This window comes from Vidua macroura, chromosome 15 (assembly GCF_024509145.1).
Source record: "Vidua macroura isolate BioBank_ID:100142 chromosome 15, ASM2450914v1, whole genome shotgun sequence".
NCBI classification, from domain to species: Eukaryota; Metazoa; Chordata; class Aves; order Passeriformes; family Viduidae; genus Vidua; species Vidua macroura.
Window position 1 is genome coordinate 792,714 of NC_071585.1, and position 17,174 is coordinate 809,887.

The following is a 17,174-nucleotide window of genomic DNA, read 5'->3' on the forward strand; positions in this document are numbered from 1 at the left end:
TATTCCTCAATTGGAAACACTGCAAACCATGAGTTGCTTGCTCGCTCCCCTCTACTCTTCCCAGCTTTGATGATCTGGAGAGGAGAACTGGAGGCACAAAAGGCAAAGATCATGGGCTGCGATAAGAACAATTTGCTGGAAACAGCAATGGAAAGACAGTGAACAGTAACAGCAACAATACTAATAAAAGAGTGTGCAAGAAACGATTTGCATCCGAGTTCACACCCCCGACAATACCCGACCATTCCCTCTGCCTGCTAACTGAGCTGGCAGGCAGCCATTTCCCAAAAAATGAGGTGAGCTGCTACAGAATAAACTCTGGGTCCTGGCCATGCCCCCTCCTGGCTCCAGCAGAAATTAAACCTGTCTTGTTCAGGACACTACATTCTTTATATAATAACTTCCTTTTTGAATCAGTTTTATAATCTATGCAAATGGCAGCCAGGTAGCCTTCCTTGAGTGGCACACTTGTCTCAAATAAAGCAAGGCTAATAGAAAAACATACTTTTAGTATAGGCTTCTTTACCATACCCTGTAAGTTCTGCATATATTTCTTTATATACAATTGGTGTCGGATGATTAGAGTGTAAATTTTGTAAAGTCTCTGTATTTTTGTTTTGAGGGGCTTTCTCCTTTCCCTTTCCCAAAAGCAGAGAGATCCATGATAAAAATTACACCTTTTTGCATGATAACAAAGCTATTTTTCTCAACAGATGAGTATGCCATGAGAACATACCATATTGGTGTTTAAGGGTATAAAGGGTGTGTCTGCCAGTGATGATGTATATGGATATGGCACCAAATAATCTGAATCAGATAGAAAATTAGCACCCCATCTAAAATGTGGAAGAAGAGTTTAGCAGTAAATGTGAATTGTAGCTTTGTAAGGCAGCTCTACCTCCTAAAGGCCACGGAAACAATGGAGAGTAACTAAGTCTGTGTGTTTATGAGGTATTTTCAGGCATTCCTGGGAATCAGTTTTATATTTTGTCCTTGTGTAATGGATTTCCATACATAAAGGTTGCTATTCAATTTTTTGGAAAGCCTGCCCTTGAATCGACACCTGGTATATTGAGTCACAAAATGCCAGTAAGACAGGCAGAACAAATGCATCTTAGTATCTTCCAACAATCGCAACAATCTATGCTAGATATGTATTTTTTACTGCCAAGCAGAAAGAACAGAAACATACTGACTAATTTTTACTAGAACAATAATCAGACATCCACCAGTAAACATGAGTGTAGGCCAGAGGAAAGCAAAGAGGAGACCTTTTGCAGGATAAAGTCTGCTTAAAATGACATTGGTCTGTGTTCCTCCTGGGTCATAGTAACATGGGAAAGTCTGGTATTTTTTGAAATTGCTTGCAATTATTTCTATTCGTGCTTTAACTTCTTTAGAGTTGTCCAACTTGTCTGGGACGTACGAGCACTGAAATAAGAAATCAAAGTGATTAATTATAACAAATACTCAATACAAAGTTTTTAGTTAAATCAGATTGAGTGAAAAAATCATGCTAGTACTAACAAAATCTTCTGTGGTTTGGCACCCCTGGAGATTGTCTTGGGTTCATTAGGTCCATTTGAAAGGCCACTCTTCCCTGTTTCTATCAGTCTATGCCCCAAGTCTGCAGATTTAAGATTGGAGTTACATTGTTGGAAATCAGTAACATACATGCCAAAAAAACCCCTGCAGTCTTTGACACTGTCACTTCATTATTACAGTGCCAAACTCCAGTTCCTAACAGAGCTTCTAGGCACTGCCACAGCAGGAAAGTGCTCGTTGTGCAGAAATTCACACGGGGTTGTCAGTGTGCACAAGAATGAAGTTGTTTTACTGTACAACTCTGGTTGTAAGTAGTAGAAAAATACAAGCATGGCTGATGGAGGCTTCCTATTTGTCTTTGTAAAACAAAACTATTTTGACATGTAGTAATAATTCAGAGCTACTTAGTTTTCAGTGGAAATTGACTTTGAAGCAGTATTTTTTTTGTTGTCTTTTGTTTTTGTTGTTCATAAACTTTTTCTGCAGTATTATTTTGTGTATATAATAATGCTTGAATGTACTAAACTGGAACCTGGCCAAGGCAAAAGCGGGGATGGTTCCTGACCTGAAAATTTTACTTGCATTTATGCAATTAGATAGGACATCAAGAAGTTGCCTCCCCTTGCAGTGAACAAGGCTCTTGTTTCCATTTATGGTCAGTAATTTCTGTTTGCTCCTTCACTGCATGTAGCTTTCCCTGAGACAGGCATTATAAAGACAGGCATTCTCTTCAGCTGAAGTGTTTTATGCTATTGGGTTTGCACTGTGGGAAGCTCTAACGTATATAAATGCTTTGCACTTGCAATCTGAGCATGTTTGTTCTGTATTCTAAAAATACTTCAGTCTTGGGCATCTAAGACCTCATTTTTCACTGATTTGTTTCTTTCTGTCTAAAATGTGCATCATGTTGCAATTTTCTCCTTTTTTATTCCCTGCTTCATAATATGCACTTAAAACCCAAGTCAAATTGGGATTTGTGCTCTTACTTTGGATAGTTTTAAACTTGATGTCTCTCATGTGCGAATTCAACAAGGAACTGAGCAAGCCACAGTTTATAAACCATTTGTTACAATGGGTCTTCAATTGGGAGACTTACATATTTTAAAATATTCATAGGTGTTGTATATTCATATTGGTGAAATTCCTTTAAAAGTATTAACTTACTATGTAATGCAATATTTAAAAGAAAATAAAAACCTGTAATTTCTGGAATGTTTTAAAATTGCCTTGGTTTAAGCCCAGATATTAACATGTAAAAGATGAGTAACTCCTGCTGTTACTGTGCTGCTTGGTTTAAAAACTATCATCCCCTCTCCTTAAAGGTGTTAGATAGTAGCAAAGAATGAGTATGCAATCTGTGTTGTAAGTACCTTAGGATTTCTTTCCAGTGTATCTTCAGTGTGGTAGAGCATAACCTCCTGTCCTGAGGCTGTCAGATTAACCCACACCTGTAAACAGGGATAAGGAAAGATTTCCTCATCCTCTGGGCCTTTGCTGTTTGGGCAGAAAACTTTGTCCTTGATGTTGGCTTTGAGTACCTTGCACACAGTTTCTGTTGTCCAAACACTACAAAAACAAAACAAAATATATTCCTTTGAAGCTCATCAGAAGCATCTGTTGTGAGTTGCATGTGAAAACACATCTGTTTGTGCTGGCTTGGCTGGAGTTCATAGCTGCTCCATCCTGCTGTGATTAACTGTGCCCATCCTGAATCTGTGGCTGCACCTGGAGAAGGGCTGTGGTAGTGAGTAAGTTCAGGAAAGCATTTTTGTTGTTTTTTGCTGCTGTTTTTTATGCATTCTGTGGTTTTCAATTAGATTCTGACCTCCCCATTTGTAACTGCCTTCATGTTATTCAAGAAAGAAATACTGCTATGGATTTTAAAATTTGGTAGTAAATACCTGGAATGCAGTACACTTCATGTCTCAGAAATATTTTTGACTGATTTCATTCCATAAGCCTCAGAACTCAGATCTGTTATCACCACTTCTCTTTTTCTTTATTACATGGGCCTGTTGCATAAAGAAGTAGTAGGATTTTGTCTGGAAAAAGTTAATTTTTACTGTTGCTTATCTGTTTTTCTCAAGAGTTACTTTTCTATTATTGATAACACATTAAATTTTGCTCACAGAAGTATACTTTGTTGTCAAAGAAAGTTGAGAAACAGTCTCACTCCAGTTCTTATGAAACTACTCTTGATACATGTATCCATCTTTTGTAATGTAATCTGGAGGCAGAAAAATAAATATGTGAATTACTCTGTTTTAAAGGGAATATATTTCAAATAGTTTTGAGATTAAAGGTGCTCTAGCAAGAAGAATGAGGTGGATGTCCTTGCTTTCTCTGTCATAATCTTGAAATATGAAAAAGTGGGCTGCACTCCTTGTCTTGTTACATTGATATTTTGCAAATTGATTTTTGTATGTGGAGGCAGAACTTGGAAAATTAAATAAAAGAGTGGGCATAAGTAACTCCTTCAGTGTTCATTATGTTCTGTAATATTTGGTGTGGCACACTGGGTTGTTGAAGGTGCTCATTTCTTATGATGGTTAATTTGGAAGTAAGATACAGATTCTTGAGTGAACAATTTTACCATGACTTCTGTTGCTCAAGTTTTATTGAACAAGACTCTCTCCTGCCCATGAAAGAGCTTTTTTTAACTGTTTCTATTTATGCAAGACTTGGCTTTTCATTGTCAAGCTTTGATAAGCATGGTTGGCTTTTTGATTCTACAGCAAATGTTTTGATTTAGTCTGTTTTGTTTAGCCCTGAGGAGATTAATTTCCTCTTTTTTGTGCTCACTTGTGCCTGATGAATTCTTGGCACACTTTTCTCCTCTTCTGTTTAAATCCTTATGAACTCTTTGAGAGCACTTTGTCTATTGTACAATGTACTTATGCATATTTTATCACTGTTTTAATTACTGTATATGATGCTACAGGAAAAAGAATAGCTTTGTTTCATAAACAAATGGCTCTTATTACCTCTTAGAGTAAAATGGCACAATGGTGATCCCAATAAAAAAGTACATCATCATGGAGCATGCAACCATTCCCAGTCCCAGGCAGAGCGCTCTTGTCTCCCCTCGCTTTTGTGCAGTCACCAACTTCTTTCCCAGCATGATTCAGAGTTGTGAAACTTGAACAATCTCTTTTGGTACAAAATAAAATACAGAAAAGAAAGGGAAAATATGACGTTATTGTAGTTATGTAACAAGTTTCTGAAATATAATAGGTGTCAGAACAGCCTCATTTTTGCAAAAACTAGAACTAAAAAACTGCAACCAAACTTGCTGTGTTTTTTGTTATTGTTAGGCTCTCCTTTTACTTTTTAAGTTTACCGTGTAGTACCTTAAGAAGTGTGTGTGTGTGTGTGTGTGTGTGTGTGTGTAAGCCCTAGGTAGGAAAACTTGGTAACTTCTGGGGAGAATTCTGTTAACATTCCAATTGTTCTCAGACATAATTCAGTTTGTTTTATGTTGCTGCTTCTCTGAAGTTCCGAGTTGTTTTGCTGTATATTGTTAAAGGCTGCACGAAGGGAAAACCTTTCCAGAGCAGAAACCTTTTTACATTATGCCTTTTCTTCTGGAGTAGTTTGAAATGATGTTGTCTTATTTCAAAATAAGTGAAATAATTAAAAATTTAGCATTTGAGATTTCTGACTTCTCCATGTTTGCTTGGCCTTGTCAATTCAGAGGTGCTCCAAACCTGCTGTCTGAGGAGTGTTGGTGTCCAACTCTGGGGAACTAACTCTTGGGCAGAGCTGTCTAAACCTGAGCTCAGAACTGAATGGCATTACCCCTCCATTCCCTTGACAAAAAGCATTTTAAATCATCCATAATGTTTTATTGAAGAGAATCTGAAAAGTATTGCCATGAATCCATATGCCATTGAATCATTATGAATGACCTATAGGTTTCTGTAGAAATAGTCCAGAACTTTCACTGCAAGTTCAACCCATCACCAGTATCTGCTGCACTGACAGCTGTGATTGCTGGTATGTGGGGCTTTGTTTTTTCATGAAAACATAGCAAAAGCTGTTTTTATGGAAATGACAAGGCTGGCAAGATTTGTGTGGCCTTTTTGGAGATAAGAGAGGAAAGCAAAGCAAAAGGAGAAAAAAAAAAAAAGACATTCATGCCAAATTAGTTTTCCTTTCTGTTCTGCACAAGGCAGTGGTGCACAGCTTTAGGCAGTGCTTTTTCAGGATTTTAGTTTCAGGTGTGTGCAACTTTTCAGTGTTTATCCCTACTGGCTGGCCTTCAGGATGGCATAGCTCCTGCCTAAATCCACCTGTGTTCAGACTTAGATTTATATACAGTGTAAGACAAGCACAAACCAAAGTTAGCAAATAGGCTCTTCAGGTTATCTGTGAGCAGATGTTCTCCAGCTGCTACAGGCTGGCAGAGCTGTGGTGTGACTGCAAGTGGGGGACCATGCTGAATTTGGTGAAAGATGAGATAGCCCTCAAAGCTATGAGCATCAGCTCTTAAAGGACTGAATGGAAATATATCCTGAATGTTCTTTCCTTTCTGGCTATTTCTGCTTTTCCCTGGTAAAAGCGCCTCACTTTGACTGTTTAATGATCAAAGGAAAAATGTATTTGAAAATTAACATCCTGCTGTTTTTAGACTGCTATAACACCTGAATGTTAGTTCTCTTAGCAATAAAAATATAGATGTCTGTGGACAGTAAAACACCTTTGGTCATTTAGCAAAACTTGTGGTTAGTTGCAGATTTTAAGAACATATTTTGAATTTGGTAGTATTTAATATCATCAAAGTGGAAGGCTGGTTTTAGGTGTCCCTAGAAACAAAACGAGTTATTTTTAGAATACTGAATTTTGTCCACTTTCATGTTTAAGTCCACTTTAAATAAAACATCCACATCCACATCCACTGTGAATTTTGCATACAGCATTTTGAGAGGAATTGTTTTTCTGATGATCACAGATAATTCAGTGGCACTGTAAGAAGCATCTCAATTTGCAAATTGCCATAGGTGAACTTTCCTTGTTTACTGCCATTTGAGTTTAATACAGAAGGTGAGCTAATGCCCTTAAGTAAGGTTGTACTTTGTTTTGCTTGGTCAGTGGGGCTATAGGTAGAACATTTGGTATCAAATGCTCCCAGCACACTTGTGCTGCACCTGCATATTCATGTGTAACTGTGGAGAGGTGTGTGCAGCAAGGAAACTTGCACAGTAAGTGTCAGTGACTGTTCCTTGGAACTTTCCATCATTTCTTTTAGTTTGGAAAATGGGAAATAAAAACTTAAAGAATTCCAACGTACTTAGAATATGACAACACTGTGCAACACAGTATCTTAATACCAATTGTTATTAAACTGGCTCTCCTTTACATAATGTGCAGCTTGGTCAGAGAGGGAAATGGAATAAAAGAACATTATCAGGCCTGGAGCACAGGCCCTGAGACCAAATGGTACTGCAGGCCCTTATAGCATGGTGGGGAGATAATGATAGATGAGTGAAAACCTGTGTAATTAATAAGAAATTTTTACATACAGTAACAATGATTAATCTTTAATTTTCTGTGAGAAGTTGAAAAAATGAAAGGCTGGTACTGCCACTGTGACTTGTGGAAAATTTCTAGTGTCCTAGAGCTGTTAACATATTGAATTTTGATGAACCATAATATTTACGGAGCTGTCCCATTTAAAGTGAGAAACAGTGGGTTAATCAACCCCCTTGTTACATGGAAAACAAGAACTGTGGGACTATTAACTGAAGAATTAATAAGAACTCTAATTGCCCCAAAAGTCTGCTTGAATGCCAGCCACACGTGCAAGGGATGTACCACTAAACTCATCCTTCTAATAATCTAAAACTAGCAGACCACCTGTTTAAGACACAAAAGGAACTTGTATGTGTGAATAGGAAATTTTTCTTAAGTGGCCCAGAGGTTAAATGCAGTATTGTTCCCCATCCTGACACCAGACAGACTGCCTGACCCTGGCTTTCTGCAAGGGCTGCTAAGTGATGCTGTTTGCTTTTGTTCCCCCAGTTCAGATAACTGTTTCACCCCAAAGGGAATAAGGACATGTAAATTATGCGGAGAATGTTAACAAGAAAGATTCATCTAAAAATATCACCCTGAGGGCTTCTATAAACATAAAAAATAACCAGCTAGGTCTTCAGGCAATGTAAAACAGGGATGCTTATGTCACTGTTGTGTTGCTGTAGCAAATTAGCTGTAAATATGCTCCCTAAAACTGAAATATACATTTTCTGGTGCATTTTTTTTTTTTCTTTCGAATGTAGAAGACCAGAAAAATCTGTAGCACTATTTCATGCATGAGCAGAAGAATTTAAGAGGAAACACAGGACTGCAAAGGAAACCCATGTGCTTTTTTTTTTTCTTTCTTACATAAACATTCCTATGTATTACTGCTGAAAATACTTAATTTTCTGGCTCTCAAGACAAAGCAAAGTTGCATATATATAGAAAAACATATTTGCTTGGAATTTCTTCATTGTTTTAAAGGTTAATTTTTTTCTGATTAAAAGTATCTTCTGTCTCCTTGCTCTGTCTATATATATTAGAAGGAGCATTGAAATAGCTGGTGTAGTGTTTCCTCTGACAAAACCACTAAATATTTTAAAATTAAACACTACAGAAGACGTGATTGGCCAGGAAGTCTGAGTAAAAGTGAATTGGAAGATGTTCAAGTCTACAAAGCAAGGCTTGGTTCAGCCTTCAAGGGAAAATTTGAATGTATTTTTGTACTGCAGATTTTATGAGATTTTATTTTATACATTCCATACCTATTAGGAATGTATAAACTGCAAATGTTTTGATAATGTTCCCTCTGCCTAATCTTCTTCAATCCAGTTAAATTATACAGTACATTAGCTGTGCATTTTCAATGTATAATAATTGCATTCATAGCTGCTAGTGATAATCTTAGGGATGCCATCCGCTCAGGTTTCGAATAGTCCCCTATTTTAATTAGAGAGATATTTGATACTTGGCAGGAAGTCTCTACCTCCTCCTACTCTCCCATCTTTTGAGGAGATTCCAGTGGTATGACCTCAGATGGGACCTCTCTCTCAAGCTATTCCAGAGTGCTCTTAATTTGGTTAAGATATGAGTAGCACTGATGAATTTACCTCGCTTGCAGAAGAAAGGCAGCTAAATCCCTCTATTGAATTTAAGTTGGGAATAAGTATTAACAATGAGATAGTGTTGTGGTTTTCTGTTTTGGTTTTTCTTTGAGCTGATTTATCCCACACTATATGGTGAATCTTCAGTGAATATTTATGTTTTGCTTTCAGATGAACATTATGTTCTAATACAGCATCATACAAGAAGAGTGATGCAAGTCATCCACATCTCTAAAGTGATGAGGACTTTTTAAACAGGCCTGTACCTGTTGGCCTCTACTGCTTCTACATGCAAAACAGCCATTTGTTTTCCCTGTCAAATGCCAACTTAAGCCACCTTGTTTTATTCTCAAAACACCTTGTATAGGTAAAATTTCTTGCTAGTACTGGGGAAGTGCTGCCGACGGGGAACACCAGTTTTTTCATTACTTAATAAGCGTTCTGTGTGTCTGGGACCACAAATACTATATGTTACAGAATGAGGTGATGCTGAGCCTCGGTGGAAAAGTTCAGAGAAAAATTTCTCATGCAGCTGTATTGGAAATCCGAAACAGCAATATTTCGACTGTGTAACATGATACAACTGTGTATTTTATGAAATATGCTGTATAATTTTGCTTTATTACTGAGCTGTTTACCAGATGTGCCACTAGAGTGAATTAAAGAAGTTAGATTTTTAATTGTCTAAAAACATATGCAGTTGTTTAAGACTAATTCTATTAGCTTTTAAATATGGTGGTTCTTAAAAAAAACAAAAAAAAAAAAAGCGGGGGGGGAAAGAGAGAAGTTACTTGCTTAGTTCAGCTGTTCTGAAATCTTTCTGGAGTACTTTTTTTAATTCTGTGCTGTAGAGGGCTGCACAGAAGGAATCAGTTTAAGAGCAGATTTTTGGGAAGCCTTCAAGAGTTCATGTGCCTGGTTCCTCTCTTACTTAGGGGTAGGTAAGCACAGCCTCTAGAGTAATGCTGAACACCCAAAGCCATGAAACTTCTAAGAGCAAAAGTGCATTTACCATTAAAATGAATAAGAACTATGGTCTTATAAGAGCTACAAGCTCTTAATTAGTGAAAATATTATTGTTATCTTTGCTAACAGTTGTGAAGAATGATCAGATTGCATCCAGTTACAAAAGAGAGAACTCAGTCTGCATGCTACAGAAAAGTTATCTACCCTGTCCTCCATACTGCTGCAGATATAGAAAGCCTTTTGCTTCCCAAAACACTGTACTTTTAAAAACACAAAGCTATAACATGCTCCCAAGGAAGAAGAGTTGTCTAGAAATATACTCACAGTTTTTGATGAAATGCTGCTTTCTCTGATGAAAAAAGTTTGTTACATGACAGACTTAGGATAGTAGTGGAGCTCAGAGCTGAAAGGGATTTTTTTTTTCCTTTCCTGTATATTGCTGGGTTTGCTTTGCTGTGGCTGAACTCCTAACTTAATTCCCCTATTACAAAGCCTTTTGTAACCATAAATGGTAAGGTATGAAAGAGCACTGTCCTTTTAGAAATTAATTGCTGGGAACCAGGAAGTCACAATGCTAAGACTGAGCTTTCTCATACACTAGTCCCTTTACGACACATTCTGGTGGATTTATGTTAAACTATGGGCCTACTCCATTTGTACAATTCTTTTAGTTTAGAAATATGACAGATCTTTTGGGTAAGATTTAAGAAATTGAACTCCCATTGATGACCAGTGGTATTGATTCTTAATAACCTGAGTCATTACTAGCTGTGTGGGAATGCTTTATTGCCACTATTTTCAGTGAGTTTGGATGCAACAGGTGCTGCAATTCTGACTGTACATCAGAGCCTTATCAATAAGAACATCCATCATGCCATAGGTGCATTAGTGTCTAGCATGTTCTTCTAGCCATAAAGCCAAGCCTATTTCTGGGACATATAAACAGATAACTCCTAGCACAGAGCTTCGGAAAAGAGATTTTTCTTTCTTTCTTTTTTTCTTTTTTTTTTTTTTTTTTTTTTTTTTTTGAAACTTTATTATTGGGAGTCTAAAGGAATTTAAATAAGTTAATCCAGTAGAACCATTAGGAGAGAACTGTAAGCAAGGGTAGGGTATTTGCCCCTCCCTCCCCACTTTAGGTATCTCATAATTAGCTGTTTCAGTTTAAGCTGTTCTTCTAAACTTGCTTTCGATAAAAGATTTGAAGTTGACAAGCTCATGCTGTTCTAAGATAACGGATTAATTTCTTTCAGTAGGACTCTTCTGTATTATTACCGATGCAGAAGAGAGCACACAAAGCTAACCTGGATTTAGATTACTGTCTGGTAGACATTTACAGCTAAGTAAGAGGAAGTCTGCTACTGTCATCTAGATTGGAAAGACTTATGACCATAGTAATTTTATAATACTTGAGAAGTAATATAGAGAAATTTAAAAAATTATATTGGAAGTTTGGGAAAAAGAGCCTTATGAATAAAAGTTATTTCTGGATAAAACAATCTGATTGAGTGGAGTTTTTAACATTTTTAATGCTTAGTAATCAAGACTGGATATTTCAAAGAGGCAGTCTCTGCTGGCTCAAGGAATAGTCAGGCTTTTAATGAGGAATTCATTGTAAGTGATTTTTGGGTTCTGTGATTCAGGGTTCAAAGTAGAATAGAAGGTAAGCCGTGCTGAATGAAATTCATGAGTCTTCAAATTGAAGGTTTGCCCTCTGTCTCCTCTCTGTGTACGCCTTAAGCCCAATGGCCAAGATAGATTTAATTTCAGTGATAATTTCCCATAATTCTTTTAAAAATAGCAATGCCTCAACTTGGAAAATCTTGCAATATCTGTAAATTACTGAAGTAGCTGCACTCAAAATTGCCAGCCTCCAGAACTGCAAGTAGCTATCTGACAAATTAAAGGGAAATAAGACATATTTCTAGGGATTTATTTTCCCTGTAGAGTGATTACAGAAGAAAAATCATGTGAGAGAAGGTACGTGGATCTGAAAGAGACATTATGTAAATGTAAGCATACAAGGATTTGTAGCTTTTGCTTTGTAAATAGAAGTATAAGGACACTGTAAACATTTTGGCAATGCCAGGGAACAAGAACTTCTGGTGTTTATTTGCTGTACTGCTCTGCAGTGAGTACTTGCTGTTGCCCTTTGGGCGCCATCTGTATCACAGAGTGCTTTGTTCCAGCCCCTTCCGCTCCTCATGGCTGGCTGTTGCAGGGGCATATTTGTCCAGAGAGTGCTTAACCCTCTCATGGAATCCATCTGACTTTGCTGGAATGCTGAAACTTTAAGAAAGTCTGGTTTGACTCCACATGCTACTGAACAATTTGTTCTTGTGATGTCACATGAATTAAACTTATTCAGTGTTTGCAGGTGACCTGTTCCACATTAGGCTGCCCTGTGTAACAGGGGGTTCTTGCTGGAAATCTGAGTCAGAGTATATGAATAATGTCTGCAGTCAAAGAGAAGTTATGTGGATTTGTAAACTCTGAACTCCTTTTTGACTCTAATGTAAAAAACAGTTCAGATGTTAGAAGGGGGAAAAGGGAAAAAAATAAGAAGCTGTATCTTTCAGTTGCTCAGAACTCCTTATTGAGTTCTTTTAAGCTGATCATCCATAAGGGTTGTTTTCATATTAGGGCATAAGAAAAATTCACTTCCTATAAGATAAAGACAATTTAATAAGTATTGTCATTTTATTTCCAGGACTCTCTAATGCTTCTAAAGAATCACTAAGCTGTGAAATGAGCACAATTATTTGCGTCTCAGAGAACCCTGCAAAGTAATTATCTCTCCCTTCCTAACTGAAACATAATCATAGTGTAGTACATTGTCATATTTAATGGCCTTCATAAAAAGAAACGGTGGCTCTTGAACAAGGAACAGTGACATATTGAAAATTATGAGAGTCAGGAGCACAAGGGGCTAAATGTTGGCATGCGTACATCACAAGCAAACTTGAGGACTGGCTGCTTCCTTTAAAGTAGCTACATTAACAAACTGTCTGCTGGATTTGCTGTTAACAACCAATTTCTTGAGGGTTGAGAGTGTCCTCAGAATGTTTTTACACAGATACTTTACCATGAATTTTAAATGGTTTGTTTAGCTTCCAACTTCACAGCATGGTGGTTGTGAAGTTCTGGTGACTCCCTGAGTGGAAGGTAGTGGAAGGCTGTTCTGTGGTGAGCCTCCCCTAGACATGTCATACCTGCAGTAAAGCAAATTTGCTGTTATTCATCTTCAAAGTCACTGAGAACTCTCTAATTACTGTGTCTTGAAACTGAAGTTAGAGAGGGTTCTTAACTGTTTGCTGCATGCAACTGTCTGTGGGGACACACTGCTTTCAGAGAACAGGGGCATGGTTTTCACTCAGAGAGTAAGTGCATATGTGCTTTTTCAGTCTGGATCTTGTATGTGTAATCAGTTCTTAATAATGTTATTCCAGGTAGAGAAGCCCTCAATGTTTAAAAAAAAATTAACCACCATGACAGAAAAACCCAACCCGCAAAACTCGTGAAACCAAACAAATTCACAGCACAAAGTGAACATAGAACTGCGGATTTAGAAGTATTACATAATGTTATTCTTTATCCTTGCTTTATTAGATGGGCACAAGGTGATAACTCCTTTGCCTAACAAGGGAGAGATGATCGGTTGGGAGAAATGACGCTCACTTTTAAAATTTCAAAGGTTTATTAAATCTTAACAAAATACAGCAAAAGACTGAATAAGGAAAAATTTACAGCGCTGACACCATGGAACTAAACTGCCGTGTGCTTGTCTACAAAATGGATGCTCTGCCTTTTGTACCCCTGGCCCCTCCCACAGTCTTGTCAATCAACTTCTTCTCTGCTGTCCATTGGTGGAGATCACTTTCTTGCAACTTCATTGGAAGTCAGGTGTTGCCATGCCGCGCCGCCTAGTAACAAAAGCCTGCCCTGCCCCCAAGTGCCCTGGCTACCAAGGCCATGCAGTGACCACAGTTCAAGGGGGAGGGGAAAGAGGGCTATGGGGAGAACATACCACAATAACATTCTATTCATATATAAAACTTCTCTTAACATACACATAATATTCATCCCTTAATTGTGAGAGCCAATCGCATTACCCATCTACAACACTGTTGACTGGCTTTGGAGAGTTTCTGCCCTGTTCTCTGCCCAGATTGTAGTCAGAAGTACAAGGGAGGCATGGGGTTGTTCCAAGACCATGTCCTCTTTCACCTTACTCCTTTTATCTGCCACTGTGACTTGTACTATCTCACTGTTACATGCTGAGCTGTATCGATAGTAGCAAGCAAATCTGAACAGCAAATTTTCAGCATAGTCAGAAATTGGGGTTGTCTCATTTTGCCTCAGTCGTGTAATATGCATTGTTGGAAACAATATAACTTTTAAATTTTTGTCTCTACAGTTAATCTTGAGTTGACTTTGCCTTGGGGAAAGGAATTTTCTTTAGTTTTTTCAATAGATGTAGAATCACTCTAAGGAGATGGGCCTAACATACCAACAGACTGGGAGTAGCCCAAAGATACCTAGAAAGATAAAAGGCCATAAATGGAACATCAGCGGAACATCAGAGGCTATCTATAAATATCTACTCACAGATGCCGCCTCTGGAAGAGTTGGAGACATCTGGTCTGGAAAAGACTGATAAGAAAATTAACATCAGAGGCGAAGAGATTTGGATCCAATGGGAAACTGAATACTGGGAGTTGCTCAACTCTGGACCAATGAACTTTGAAACAGTGCATCTCTATGGGTTTTGACTGCATAAAGTTTGGGGGAAAATCCTGCAAAAACATGTGTGCTTGAAATATTTTCCTTGGCACATCCTGGACAAAAAAATAAACGAATGCCTGATTCTCTATAATTTCAAATATAATGCTAGAGGGTTTCATTTTCTCCCCATTTTTTAGTGACAATAGTGTTCAACAGTTCAGGAATTAGCATTTGTGTCTATAACAGTGGTCTGTTAATCCAAATCCTCTCAAAACATAGCACTAAGTTCAATGCTTTTGACTTCTCAGATCATCAGAGAGGTAACAGTCTTGTGATTCCTTCCCAGATCTGCTGCTGCTGCAGTTCCTAGATGTGTTTTGGCTTTTAATAGAGTTGTCAGGGAATAAAAGTAGCTCGGAGCATTTTTTCCCTATCAGTTTTCAGTTGAGAAGTTCAAGTCTGGTAGAATACATACCATTTCTCTTCCATGCTCTTCATTATGATCAAAATTTAATAATGGGAAATGTAGATTAGTTTGTCATTAGCTGTCAGCTACTTATGTTGTTCTAGGGCAAGTGGACATTCAGGTTCTAATTGCAGCTTGTTTTGTTGTTCAGCTCAATTGTTTCTGCTGTTTTCAATAAAACAAATCTGCTGAAAGCAAATTGTATCCTCATTAGGACTAATTAGTAATTCCCTTCTTTTAAAATAACTTCATGTGAGGCTTTGCGTAGAACAATAAACTGAAATTTTATTCAGCTGCAGACTTCATGTCAAACATTTTGCAAAGAGAGACAGATGCCATATAGAAATAGTTCTGCAAACCCTAGCATTTTCTTTGTGTTTTATGCTTTTCCAAATGTTACATTTGTTCTTTATTCAGACTAGCAAAACTTGTGAAGTCTGGCAGGTAGCATCCTGCTGCCCTGGAAATCAGGAGAAGTAGAAACTGAAAACAATCATGTCTTAATACTGATTCTTATAACTTGTTTGCCGAGAAAATTCTGTTCTAGGATTCCTTTGGTGATAAGACTTTAGTTAACTGAGAGCAGAGACAGTGAGGGATCAGTTAGCTTTGCTCTGTTCTTTCAGGTCACACGAGACTTTAGGCTTTTCATCACTATAGCTTTTTTTAACATTTAGTTAAAGCCTGTAAGAGAAAAATAGATTGTGATCCAAATATGGCACTGGCAGTTCCCATCTTCTAACAGTGAAGGCACAGTAGCTGGAGGAGGCCTGTATGAGTGAGACTGGAAGGACGCAGCTGTCAAGTGATGCTGTGTGTCTCCAGTTCAGGCAATTTTGCAGTGGCAAGTTTTCCTGAAGGAACACTGCAGTTCCCACAGCTTCCCCAGATGCAGGTCATTTGTTGTCCTTTGTCTCATCTCCTCATTATTCCTTGGGGCAGCAGCAAGGATGCAGATCCCACAACCAATTCTATTGGCTGCTGTTTTGAGAGCAGTGGGAGATGCTACCCTATGCACAAAGGAGTTCTCTCCTGTTTGTAAAACAAAATACTAATGTGCTTTCATTTACAATTTTTTCTCTTGATCCAAAGTTTTATCTAATTTGAGATCAAATTAGGTGTACCCTCTCAATCAGAAAGTGTATTCATTGCATAGGACTAAGTGACATGCAGAGTAGAGACTCCATAACCAGCAGGCCGTTAAGTAGGTATGTTTATTCAGCTCTGGGTGCACAGGGGATCACTCCACCATAAACACGTGTACCTGCTGTGGTGATTTACCTGGTCTTTATACATAAAGATGTTACATATTCAAGGTAATTGTGAAAGAGCCTATACATACTCGTAACCTTTCCCCGAAAAGGCAGGTTTTATTATATTTATAATGAGTTCTGACAAATAATTTCCATAGTCCCTGCCTTTGGTTCCTCCTTCTGGTGGTTGTGGGCTGGGGGCTTAGGATGAAGTAAGCTTTTCTTCTTTGCGCTGAACTTTTCACCTCTGTTCTCACCCATACTCCTTGGACCCTTGGCATTTCTCCAGACCACAAAGCCAGTTTTGGCTGGTTTAAGATGCTCCAGGCAGCAGTCCTTGCTATTATCAGGAACTGTCCATAACAGACCTTCATCCCCTTTATTATAAGACATCTTTTTTTGTTTGTTTATTTGTGTGTGGGTTTTTTGTTTGGTTTTTTTTGTGTTTTTTTTTTTTTTTTTTTTTTTTTTGTTTCGTATCTAGACAAATATAGTTGTTTATTCATTCTTGTAATGTATCAGCTGTGGACCCAGCATTCAAAGTCACAGAGCAGACTGTAGAACTTCTAGGGGAATTTGAACTTGTCCTGGTAGTTGGTTTTGATCTGATCTTCACAACTGGATCATATATCTGAATAAAACAGAAATAACAGCAATAAGAAATTTTGTTTGCTGTGTCCTTTTTCCTGGCACCAAGTAACACATTCATCTGCATACATGTTAGAGATGAGAAGCTTGACTCAGCCAATATATCAAGCAGCAATTCACTTTATTAATTCATATGGTAGCGTATGAGCAAAGACAGTGCTGGGTACAGTGGTGGGGGTTTTCCCCTCCAACTGCACACTGATTGTTGGGCTTGCTGGTATTTATTGATCATATTCATGCATATTCATACGTTTTTCCCAGTAGTTTCTATTTCCCATTTTTTATGTGAGCTTTCCACATAAAGTTCCCAATTTTTACGTGAGTTTTCGGCAGTTTCCATTTCTACCTTTTAACGTCACAATTCTATATTTTAGGATTGTAAATCTATGATGATGATGTTTGGCTCCTTTCCAATTTCTATACCCTATTGTGTACATCCCAGGATGTGTG

At 37.8% G+C, this 17,174-nt stretch overlaps 1 protein-coding gene across 2 annotated transcripts; it reads right to left on the minus strand.

Annotated features, from left to right (window-relative positions):
* Positions 1-387: 387 nt before the first annotated feature.
* On the minus strand, positions 388-10,065 carry KCNMB1 (potassium calcium-activated channel subfamily M regulatory beta subunit 1). 2 transcript variants are annotated; one of them, XM_053991152.1, is made up of 5 exons: positions 9,957-10,065; positions 4,530-4,695; positions 3,084-3,111; positions 2,916-2,993; positions 388-1,431 (listed from the first exon to the last, which is right to left on the minus strand). In XM_053991152.1, the coding sequence occupies exons 2-5, from the start codon at positions 4,664-4,666 to the stop codon at positions 1,162-1,164; spliced, it is 513 nt and encodes a 170-aa protein (XP_053847127.1). In that variant the 5' UTR covers positions 4,667-4,695; positions 9,957-10,065; the 3' UTR covers positions 388-1,161. The 2 variants fall into 2 exon arrangements, with proteins under 2 accessions (XP_053847127.1, XP_053847126.1); XM_053991151.1 differs by having other exon boundaries at positions 391-1,431; positions 2,916-3,111.
* Between the last annotated feature and the right edge of the window lie 7,109 nt (positions 10,066-17,174).